Source organism: Hydra viridissima, unplaced genomic scaffold, assembly GCF_058129835.1.
Source record: "Hydra viridissima isolate aposymbiotic clone 2 unplaced genomic scaffold, HvirCarnegie_v1 scaffold_4, whole genome shotgun sequence".
Taxonomy (NCBI): domain Eukaryota; kingdom Metazoa; phylum Cnidaria; class Hydrozoa; order Anthoathecata; family Hydridae; genus Hydra; species Hydra viridissima.
Genome location: NW_028324303.1, coordinates 20,390,177 through 20,402,517, shown reverse-complemented (window position 1 = coordinate 20,402,517; position 12,341 = coordinate 20,390,177). Strand labels below are relative to the sequence as shown.

Sequence of the window (12,341 nt, the reverse complement as noted above, 5' to 3'; positions counted from 1 at the left end):
GAAATTAATCAATTTAAAAAAGTATAAAGAAAAGCAACGTGTAGAAAATATTTACCTCAATTTAATCACACACCCTTAAAAATATTTATTTTCTCTTACTCCATGTCCATGTAGTGATCATCACAGAAATACAGTGATGATCACAGAATCACTTAAATGATCACAGAATCACTTAAAGTTTTCTTCATTAGAGTTAATATATTTTCTTTCTTTATCGGAGAAATTAAAAAAACAATGTATCAATTTCCATTTAGAAAAAAAAAGTTTACAAGGAAGTTGTGATAATAAAAATAGCACATCAAACAAAAAAAATTGTGCTGTATAAAAAATCTACATCATTTAAATTGATGTTAAGATTTTGTCAGGTCGCCATTAGTCTTTACTACTTCAGCACATCTTGATGTTATACTACTAACCAGCCTTTGACATCGTTCGACAATAGCGGCATTTTAGATGCTTTGAACTTCCCCTAAAACTCATTGAAATTAGAGGTTTGATTATCTTGTGAAGCCACCCCGATATCTTCCATAAAGTCTCGATCGGATTTAGATCAACGATATAAAACGTTACCTCTACAAAAAGTTTTTTTAAAAGGAAACATTTTAATTTAGGAACAAAAAATTTGCAAACTTGGTTAGTGAAGAAGATTTGAGGATGGTAAAAAATCTGAGGATGACGAAAATAAAGTGAATCGTACTATTTAATGTTAACCGAGTGTCATAAAAAGATGGCAGATTATCAAGAGAATTTCTACTCTTGTTTTAAGGTCCCGGATCATCTAGAAGATCTACTTTTGTATAAAGAAATCAAAAAATGTGGTTTATATTAATACATAAACTTTTTGCAAATTTTCTGGCCTTAAATTTGTTTTACATAAACACTCATTTGATAGCAACACTTTTTTTTATTATTATTATTATGGTATTTTTATACTCGTTGTGAATTGACGGAAGGGCAAAAAAACTTTCAACCTTAATAGAAATGTAAAGCACGGAAAAAGCATTCCAAATCGATAACAGCGCTAAAATCCTATAATACTACCGCAATACTGTAATTTTGAGAGTTTCAATTTAGAAACTTATCGATATTTTAACTTAAAGTAAGCATTGCAGTGCACGAGATAATTACCTAATTTGCAGCACTCCACATAATCTTTATTTCCGGGGCAAAAGAACTCGCCTGAAAAAGTACTTTAACCTTGGATATTCCTTTTACTGGTTGATTGGTTGATTGTTTGCTTATTCAATTGTTCGATTGTTTGATTGGTCGATTGTTTGATTGGTTTATTGGTTGACTGTTTTATTGGTTGACTGTTTTACTGGTTGACTGTTTGTTTATTTATGTTTTTGGCTTTTACTAGTCAGCGTCATTTAAAAGGCTTCTTTAAAGATGCTGGTAATCTAATTTTTTGCAATCAAAAACAGGTTGTCCTTTTAAGTCTCCGTTAGTTACATAAGTTAAGCGTTATGTACATAAAATATCTAAATTGGTCTGTAAAATCTAAATCTAAATTGGTCTGTAAAATCTAAGATCTAAATTGGTCTGTAAAAGTTTAGTCTACTCTTTGCATCTAAAGTTTTGTTCCAAGCCTGAACTGGTTTTAGCTTGAATAAAACTTCGATGGGTAACTGTATGCATAAAAATAAATTGTAGGGGAAAGGTGCCTATGATGGCATAGCGCCTATGATGGCATACTGGTCGTATTTCCAAAAATATTAGTTTTGGTGCATAAGTGATTAGACCAACATGTGTATATTAGTAATTCATTACTTCTGGTAAAAATTCATCCCTCCGTCATAAATAATGCTTTTGTAATCAACAGACATAAATTTTCGCATGTGGTGTTGTAGATTTAATGCCCTCATATATTTAGGATTACAATTTTACTATAGATCATACAGAAGTGAAATTTTCATTCATTTCATCTGAAAGCTTTGTACATTTATTAGAATACTTATTTTAATGCTTTGTGTAGAATAAGGTAGACACAGCTTGTTTTAATAAATATGGTGACTCTTTCCTATGATGGCATACCGAGGAGTTGCCAACATAGGAAAGTCTGCAAAATGAATTGAAAAAAATGCCTGAAATAAATTTTTATGCTAATAAAAAGGTGATCAGGCTAAGAACAAAGACGAAATACAAGAGTTTGAGAAACCAACACATTTGGAAATGAGATCTCCCCCATCAGAACCTTCCATATGCATTGGATCTTCTGTTTCAAAGAAAGGATAAGATCTAGTATGCAAAAGTTGTGTCCTGGACTTCTGAATACCACACCGGATATCCAAGAATTAAAAGATAAGGCAAAAGAGAAAGATAACAAAGAAAAAGAAAAAATTTGTTAGAAAAACAAAAAGAAAGACAGCTGTTGAAGAAAAATACTGCAGTGAGGAGATTAAAAGAAGTAATAATAAAATGGATTTCGAATCTGATACAGCATTTTTGTATTGTTATGAACTTTATTCGCTGTCTTGCTCTAAAGAACCATGGATTTGTTGTCAAAAATGCGGATCTTAGTGTCTTTGTTTATCTGCAAGCATAAAGAGAATTAGAAAAAAATTTATATGTGAACTATGCTTATAGACCAAATATTTATTTTTAATTTTGTTTTTTTGATAAGTTGTGTTTCCATTAGTAAAAAACAAAAAAAAATTCTTGTTTGTCTATTTTCTTTAAAGTGTGCCATCATAGGAGCAGTTAGTTGCCTATGATGGCATACTTGTATTTTTTTTTTTAACGGTATATACTTATAAAAAAGCAAAATAGTAAAAATTCTGAGCTTCATTATTATTCTGCATGCTAGAGGGAATACACCCATGTCAAAAATTATTTTTTAAGTTTTCAGGTAATGACTCAGAGAAAAGTTAAAGTTAAGTATGCCATCATAGGCACCTTTCCCCTATATTGAAACTCATCGTTTTAGAAATATTGCATTAATAATGGTTAAGCATTTATGATGCACAATTTGCAACTTTCTAAACTAAAAAACGGTTTAATTTTATTTTTCGGTTTCTAGAAAAAAAAAAATAATGGCAACAACCTTAAGTTTTCTTTAAGAACTCAAAGTTTCTCAGCGTGACTGTTCTTGTTTGGATCTCGCGCAGTTAGCACATAATACATCAAATAGCATAGGGCATGATTCGTTGGGACTCTTTATAAAAGCTAATGAAGCGTTTCGACGCAAATGTTTTTTTTGCAGTAGACAACCTCATGATCAGCATAATGGAGGTGGATAGGACGTAACACGCGAGCAGACCGTAAAGTATATCTTATGATTCGTTAGTACCTTCACTATGTCCAGTTCCTTATGGCACTTGCTATTTTTGGTTATCTGTCTAATATGCATTAAATCAGGTAAAACAAGTTTTTTTTTAAATAGTTTCGTGTTTAAAGGTGATGACGTATTTTGACTTCGGTTTTCGCAAAAGTTGTTTCGCAATTCATTTTTTCCAAATTTATCAGATTCCCTCTCCATGGAGACCAACCGAAGATTTTTTCGATTTTCATGGTTTTGTTATTGAGATGTTTTACCACCACCACCACCAGCCATTATAATAACAGAACTAGGCTTTTTGTCATTCAGTTTGGGTCAGGGTTGTTCGCCATAGCAGTGATCTGTAACAGTGATTATTATTTGTAATCATACGATAAATAATATTTTTATATTTCATAGCTACATCTGCCGATTTGAATGCAACGATAATTTCCAATTCATCTGCTCCATTTCTCAATTCGTCGGAAGTGGAAACTAGCTTCTCCAATAAAACCGAGTTGGATCAAAAACCTGCTGAACCATTGAAAAAAGAGGACGACAAACACGTCTCAGTAAAAGAAATAGAAAAAATACCTCCCGCAAAAAACGATGAAACATCGAAAGCAAATTTAGAATCTCTAAAAAACGAAAGTGAAAGTAAGCCTGAAAAAGGGAACAGCACTACCCATAAAATTCTTGACAAAAAAAATCGAAAAAAAGTTGAAAAAATATCAAGTTTTGTAAAATTAAAAAGCAAAGACAAATCAGGAAAAAATCTAAAAAATCATTTTTTAAAACCAAATAAAAAAAAACACAAAGGATCGTCAAAAGGAAAAGAAAACGATTACGAGGATGAAGAGTATGACGGTGAATACACCAGCACATCTTATGACTACCCTGCTTCTAATGAGTACCATGAGAGCGACGAGTATTATACTGGAGAAGGTCATGGTTATGATTCGAGCTATACGGATAACGGGAATGGTCAACCACAACAAATTGATCAAAGCTATAATTATAACTACAACATTCACCCAAATAATATGAAGAACCCACCGATAGATTCTCAATTGTATGAGTATAAAAGTTTTCCAATACAAACCGCAAGTACGCCCACGGATCCGTTCCAGAATTACGATGAGCCAAATTACGCCTCTGATAATTTTCAAGGCAACGTTGGTTCTAGCATATCAAATATCGGAATGGACGCTGTTGGACCATCGGTAGGAAATACCGTGCAAAGTATAGGAGCCACTGCCTTGGAACCTGCGTTTAGGAGTGCACCTTTAGGACAAGGAACGTTAGGTTCGACTGGACTTACACCAGATGAATACAGGCAACTTGAAGATGGATTCCAACCAATTAATACTAATCAATTAGCCAGTCAACCGGAAGACTTAAGCGCCCTCAGCTACGTGAAGAAAAGAACGCAGAACACTCACAAATCTAAAAAGAAAGAAATGGAAAAAGTCGGACACAAGCACTTGATGAAGAAATTTCGTAACTCGTCTTCTGTTAAGCACCCCAAAATCGACAAAACTTACAAAAGAACAATTATGATTGGTAAGTGAGAAGAACTTTTTTATGAATGATAATTTTTTTCCTTGTAAAAGAAATTTTGAGGCTATGAGCTAAAAGTCAAATGTCAGACATCAATTGATGTGAACGAGTTTCAAAGGATATCTAAAGTCAATGGATTTATAGATTGTAAAACAAAACATTTTATTTGAGATTTTTATTCGTTCCAAAGTCACAAAGAAATTCTTTTGTTGTAAGAGTGTTTGTATAATCTGTTTTTTACCAAATTATCGTTTCTCTCATCCAACCTTTACCTCTTTAAAAAAATCCATCCAGTGCTTGTGTGGAAAAGTTTGTACGTGCCGAACGAGTTTATAGTTAAGTTAAAATGCGTGAGCACACTTCCGAACGTGCCGTCTGAATATGTACTCATGCATTTCTGTAAAATTAATTTATTGGTTTAAAGTGATTGTGTATATATACTTTATTATTATAACGAGTAAAGATGTTTAATATTAATTCAAATCTTTTTTTTTTTTGTTTGTTTGTAAATTTCATCTTTGCAAACATTCATATGTTTAAGTGTTCATGTTTGAAAGGGTTCATGGTAGTAAGTGTTCATGCTAGTAAGTATTCATGTTTGTGAGCGACGTTATTTATACTTTTTTACCTTTAAAATGTGAAAAGAAAGGTTGTTTACATTCCAAGTTCAGAGAATTAAAATATAACTGTCATTGTAACATAATCAACATAATCATTGTAACATAATCAACATAATCATTATAACATAATCAACATAATCATTGTAACATAATCAACATAATCATTGTAACATAATCAACATAATCAACATAATAAACATAATCATTGTAACAATCAAAAAGAAAAAAAATTTATAAAAAGTTTCAAGCTCTAAAACTTTAATATTTCCTTTAAAAAATTCTGGAAAAATACAGAGCATCAATCAAAGTAAAAAAAAATGTGAAGAAGTCGAAAAAAAAGAAAGAAAAATTAAAACTTTCTTGATTCAATGACGTCACTCCTATTTACGTTTCTTAAATGTTTACTTAGGCAACCGGGTTTGCGGTTCAAAGAAACACATTGACATCCATTATCAAGGAGAAATTTCAAAAAAAGGCGATATCACAGAAGATGTTACCTCAAGCCTTCGTGCCACAGACATATGCTGTAATGAACATAATGATTGCCAGAGGGTGGTGCCAGCTAAAAGCACTAAATATGGCTTTCAAAACGATATTGAGTATGATATTATGGCTTGCTCTTGTGATGCCAAATTTCGAACTTGCTTAAAAAACGCAAACTCTTATACAGCTGATGCCGTTGGCCATCTTTACTTTAATACGCTCAAGATACCGTGCTTAACCTTTGAGCAAGAAACTTCTCCCGACGTTAAAAACTCTATAAAAGAGGCATCCAATATTGTCAGTGTTGTGCCTGATGTCGAAACTGAACGTGAAACAATAGGTGGGGCTCAGCTAGTTGTTTCCCCAAAAGGTTTCGTTCATACGGAGAATGACAAAGAAAATATTAAAAGTTTATGGAGTAAGCTTGTTAGCAAAGTTCCCACGACAGCGAAAGATGTATTAGAACCTATTGTAGCTACACCACCACTTCGAGCTATTTCGCAGCAAGCAATTTTTAAAATAGATCCAAACGAGCAGCAAGCAATTAATATGTCATTAAAGAAAGAGGATCGTGACGCTGAACTTCAGATGAATTCACGCTTTAACAAAAATAACGATCCTGGTTTTTCAACAGCGCAACGTTTTCTTAAAGAAACAGAACAGTCGAAGCTACCTCAGTTTCAAAGCGATCTTGAAAAACAGATCTATTATATTAAAAAAGTAACAGAAGAACCTATCATTTTTCAAAAAGATGAAGACCAATTTCGTTATCAGGCTGATCATCTCCGCATTCAAAACGATTCCGAACAACTTCGTTCTCATAAAGAAAATGAAATTCAAAGTTTGCAGAAAGAAAATGAACTATCCCATTTCCAAAAACAGCCTGACCAAATTCACTTTCAAAAAGAGATTTTTCAGCCAAAGTTCCAAAAAGAGAATGAGCAACCTAGAATTCAGAAAGATCTTGAACAACCTCGTATTCAGAAGGAAATTGAGCAAAACCGAGCTGGATTAGAGATAGAGCAGCAGAGAGTTCGTTTGCAAAAAGAAATAGAACAAATGCAGGAGCAAGAAACAAACTTAGAAAAAATCAAAAAAAGAAAACGACCAAATATAATGAACCCAAATCCGAGTCCAAATAATCCCAACCCCTACACTAGTAAGTTAAGAGGAGTAGTTACGGTCCCAGAGGCTTACTATCCGAGAGTTTCTTTGTACCGCTAGTCTTATTCTCCAGTAGTTTCTCTGAACCGCCATTTTGCTTACATTAAATCTTGCTAGATTACAATATTTCACTCAGTAATAATAACTAAAATCCAATAATAACAATAAAAAGAAAAGAAAAAAAGAAAATCCGTTAAAATAAAGCGCAACTTATGTTTTTGTTATCCTTTCGTTTTATGGAGTAAAAAAAAAAAACGAAAAGTCAAGTGCTGCATGGAACGGGGGGCGACATCTTTTAAAAACCAAAAAGTTAAAAAAGTGAAATAATGTTTATGAAAGTTTTTATCTGTAACTTTTTTAATACATTCATACAACATCAAGAGTTTTTAAAATTACATTGTCCTTAATAAATATACCACCACTATGAACTTGTATTAACAGCATAAGAATTGGCGGATGGCAAACCTTTGTTAATGTCAACATTTTTAAAGATTTTGTTGTTGATTCTACATAAATATTTTAAAAGTAAACTATATTTAATAAACTTGACATAAAATGAATTGGAAATAACCAATAACCGGATCACCGTGAAATTTTAAAATTGAAATTATTTTTATTTATAATTAAGTTAACTTGCAATTAGGTTAAAATGAGCTTAAATAGAGAATTAAATAGCTCTGGTAAAATTTTTATGCCTAATTATTTAGAAATTTTCAATTACAATTCACTTGATTATAAGTAAGTCTTTTTGGCAACATAGAAATCAGATGGACGTGACTCAGAACACCATCAAAGAAAAAAAATAGGCCGAATCTTGTGACTAAACTTTTGTCATGATTGCTTGTATAATCTTGATTTTCCAAGGTATCATCATCATTATCATGATGATGATGATGATGATGATAATCATGATGATCATGATGATCATCATGATTATCATCATCATGATGATCATCATGATCATCAAAATCACCATAATCATCATGATTATCATCATGATCATCATCATCATGATCGTCATGATCATCATAATCATCATCATGATCATCATGATCATTATCATGATCATGATCATCATGATTATCATGATCATCATCATCATAATCATCATCATCATCATAATCATGATGATGATGATGATGATGATGATCATCATCATCATCATCATCATGATGATGATCATCATCATCATGATCATTATCATCATTTTCTTGTTTTTTGTATTTTTTTTTTATTGTTTTTTTTTTGTTTTTATTTAAAAAAAAAAAAATCAATTAAAACTAATAAAATTTATTAATGTGTCATGTAGATAAAATTAAGTGATGTTGTAAAACATTGATTTTCCATAAGAATATAAAAATTAAAGAAAATTTACTTGAGAGAATGTGGGGAATTTCTGTCACCTTATTTTATGATCTCGCTTTGATCGGCGCAACTAATCATCGGGGTTTGGTTTTTCGGTTTTTACCGAATAATAACGAACAAAATAAAAACTTTTGTGTTTGTAAATTAAAATAAATCTTATTCAAAATAATTTGTATACTTAGAAAAAAAAAAAGTTTACAAAATTATGTTAATTTGTTTCAACCCTTCAAAATATTTTGCAGAGTTTCTATTTGATGAAGACCGTAAAGTTATTACTATAATATGTTTATATGGTACTTTTATAGCAAATTTACGAATAAATATAGACTTGTCACACCAAAGACCTCAGTTTTAAAGGCATAAAGAGTTCTATCTTATTAACTTCAGAAAATTTTATTTTGCTCCATTGATATAGAAATTTGTACTTTGTTCGTTATCGTTCGTTAAAAAAAACCGAACGCCGAGGCTTTTGCGTAACTATAAAAAAGTTTCTTGTAAAAAAGAAATGGCTGATGTAAATTAAAAAAGTCGGTCCTATTGTAACAAACTTAATGCCGTAAACAAAATGGCGGACGATTTAACAATTGATGGTCTAGAAAGTAATTCATTACTTTCTGTCGATGAAGACAATCTGAGCATTATTGATGGGTCTTTTTATTCTCAACCATTGATAGCATTACAACCTAACTCTCATTTAGGCGGTAACGAAACAGTTTCAGATGGTTTTTTTGAGGATTCTTTAGCTGATATCCCTTTAGTAGGAGAAGAGCAAGAAATTTCAACTGAAGCTGCTATTCAACAAACCCCTGAGAAATCAGGAAATAAGCGTAAAAAAAACAAAAATTTGAAACCGAAAATTAAACCTAAAAATAAATCTACAACTGCAAACAGTGATATTGATGATGCAAATGAGGTTGATGTTCCTCGAAAATGGTCCAGAAAAAAGGTGCAGATTAAAACATTTGAAGGGGAATTTTCAGTTTTTGTATGGGCTTCAGGTATTTATTAGGCAATATTTCAATTTGTTTTTATATATAAACACATGTATACACAATCTGGTAAAATACTTTAAGCACCCTGCAGAACAAGTTTCGTAGAAGATGACAAAATCTTTAATGTAGTTATGAAATACAAGTTTATAGTTCTTTTAGACAAAATTAATTCAATATGAAGTTTCTCCTTTTTACAGATACAATAAAAATTTTAAAATCATTTGATATAAATGAGTTAATGCTGCAAAGACTTTTAAAAAATTGAATGGTACGAAGACTTTTAAACAAATTTCTTCAACTTTTGACACACGAACACAGAGGCTAAAAAAAAGTCCAAACCCTATTCATAAATACTTAGATGCATGCTTACATACATATATATATATATATATATATATATATATATATATATATATATATATATATATATATATATATATATATATATATATATATATATATATATATATATATATATATATATATGGATATATATTAAAGTGCCAAGTTATGAAATATTTTTTTCATTAGATGAGAATGAGACCAATATTGAAAATCAAAGCGAGGAAGCAAAACTTGTTGAACAAGTTGATTTAACTTCAAATATTTCACCTGCCAAAGATGTTGATCTTAGTGATCCTAAACAACTAACAGAGTTAACTAGGTACATATAAATTTTAACTTTTGAAAAATACTTGTCATAAAAGTATCATTTTAAAAAAAGCTTTGTGTTTAAAAACTTTAAGCAGTGGCAATATTTAGTCAATAATTAAACTAAAATTTAAAAATTCTTAGAATTTTGAAATCTTTAAAAATTCAGAAAAAATTTTGTTAACCATTCTTCCAAAGAGCTTTCCAGAAAATAGAATTTTTTAAGAAACAGTATCACTTTGTTATTGTCAGGTTAGAATTAAAGCAAAATGTTCTATAATGAGGGTAAAAAAGCATAACAAGATTTTGTTGTAAAAGTAGATGTTGTTTATTTGTTAAAGAATAGCATTCAACAGTATCAATTTCAAAAATTGTTTTTGAAATGTCTAAGGGAAAAATGTCTTTATGTTTATTCAAGAAAAACATTGATGAATATTAAGGTTTGCTAAAGTCATATTTCACCATCTAAAAGGGCAATTCTTTAACTATGAATTACTTTAAATTTCAAGAATTGCTATGCACAAAGTTGCAGATGTGAAAGTAACAAATTTTTTTTTTTTTTTTTTTTTTTTTTTTTTATGTATAAGTGTCATGTTTATCACAAACTAAAAATACTCTGATGACTAAATTTCCATTGAAAAAATTAAAAATTTCATCTATTAACAGAGAAAAAAAAGTTAAGAATAACATAATAAGAAATATAGTTTTCTATCACATAAAGTAAAAAAGGATACCTAGCAATTTTTCTCTCTATTGCTAAGACATGCTGATGAGTGTATCAGTATCTTTCCAGTCATCATTTTAAAAAATGATCCTCAGATTTCTTTTTTCAAAGAATTTTCATTAAAAAGCTTAAGGTAGTTTTGTTAGGAAAATGGCAGGTCTTTATTATTCAAATAGGAGTTTGTATCTACTGAAATTTTCTTTTCTAGTCTTGTTCTTAAAATTTCCCTGCTCTAATCTGTTCCTCTGAAATTTTAAAGCATCAGCCTTTTTCTAAATTTAGTAAATCTAAATAAAGCAAAGTGTTTAAGTGGATCATGACATATAAAAACACATTATGAAGAAAATATGTAAAATAAAAAGTTGCATATTCACTTTTAAATAGTATAATATTTATTGCTGTTTGAAATTTTGTTTAAAAATTAGGATTGTCTTTCTGCATATTTTTTAAAATTCATTTAGAAAGTCAAAGAAGCAAAAGAAAACAACTGAAGAAGCGCCAAAAAGCATTTCATGTCCGCACAATGTAAACTTGAACTCATTATTCTTTAGCTTAGGGTTTCGTTGTGGAATATTATTTTACTTTTTTTTTTTTTTTTTTTTTACTTCCAAAGGGTTGCTCAAAGTTGTTTAGAGACAATTCAGCAATGCGAAAACATTTACATACCCATGGTCCTCGTGTTCATGTTTGTGCAGAATGTGGAAAGGTTAAGTATCTTTCTTTAATACGTTTTTTAGTAAATACAATATTTTATACACATTTTAAGTGTATATAGTTATTTATGTATTTACATATTTAATTGTTTTGTTGTTATAACATTACATAATTTACATAAATATGTGTAAATATTCAATAATGCATTTATTATCTTTTTCATAGGCATTCACTGAGAGTTCTAAACTAAAAAGACACCAGCTTGTCCATACTGGTGAAAAACCGTTTCAGGTAGTTTTTCATTTAAAAAGTTTTATTTTTTATTTTCCTTTTTAATCAATTTTCAACATTTTTTAAAAGTTTTATATTTTTTAGTGCACATTTGAAGGTTGTGGCAAAAGATTTAGTCTTGATTTTAATCTTCGAACACATGTTCGAATACATACAGGAGACAGGCCATATGTTTGTCCTTTTGATTCATGCAACAAATGTTTTGCTCAATCAACCAATCTTAAAAGTCATATTCTAACGCATGCAAAGTCAAATTCAAAAAGGGATGCTTCACCTTCAGAAAGTTTTGCTGAAGAAGAACTTGTAATAGATCATGGAGAAACTGGTATACCTGATGATTTAGTTATTTATGAAGGCATAGAGGAAGATATTGTTTAGCAATAAACATCAACTAAAAAAAGGGATACCATAAAAATCTGCATCAGATATTTGAAAGGGCAGATATGCCAAACATGTTCTGTTGATATAATAGACATTTTTTTGTTACTTACCCACAAAGAAACTAGTTGTATGAAACTTAAGAGACAGTTTATAGATATATCATGTGTGAATAAAAGAATCTATAATAAAATTAATGAAGT

The 12,341-nt window shown here is 30.2% G+C and overlaps 2 protein-coding genes across 2 annotated transcripts; both read left to right on the top strand.

Moving 5' to 3' along the window:
* The first annotated feature begins 3,191 nt into the window (after positions 1-3,191).
* On the top strand, positions 3,192-7,272 carry LOC149890437 (uncharacterized). Its single transcript, XM_090085969.1, has 3 exons — positions 3,192-3,357; positions 3,677-4,819; positions 5,846-7,272. Exons 1-3 carry the CDS (start codon positions 3,297-3,299, stop codon positions 7,141-7,143), a joined length of 2,502 nt encoding a protein of 833 aa, XP_089942095.1. The 5' UTR covers positions 3,192-3,296; the 3' UTR covers positions 7,144-7,272.
* Positions 7,273-8,929: 1,657 nt separating this feature from the next.
* On the top strand, positions 8,930-12,331 carry LOC149890436 (uncharacterized). The gene is made up of 6 exons (XM_090085525.1): positions 8,930-9,446; positions 9,972-10,104; positions 11,277-11,340; positions 11,429-11,521; positions 11,695-11,760; positions 11,845-12,331. Exons 1-6 carry the CDS (start codon positions 9,014-9,016, stop codon positions 12,136-12,138), a joined length of 1,083 nt encoding a protein of 360 aa, XP_089941651.1. The 5' UTR covers positions 8,930-9,013; the 3' UTR covers positions 12,139-12,331.
* Positions 12,332-12,341: the final 10 nt, after the last annotated feature.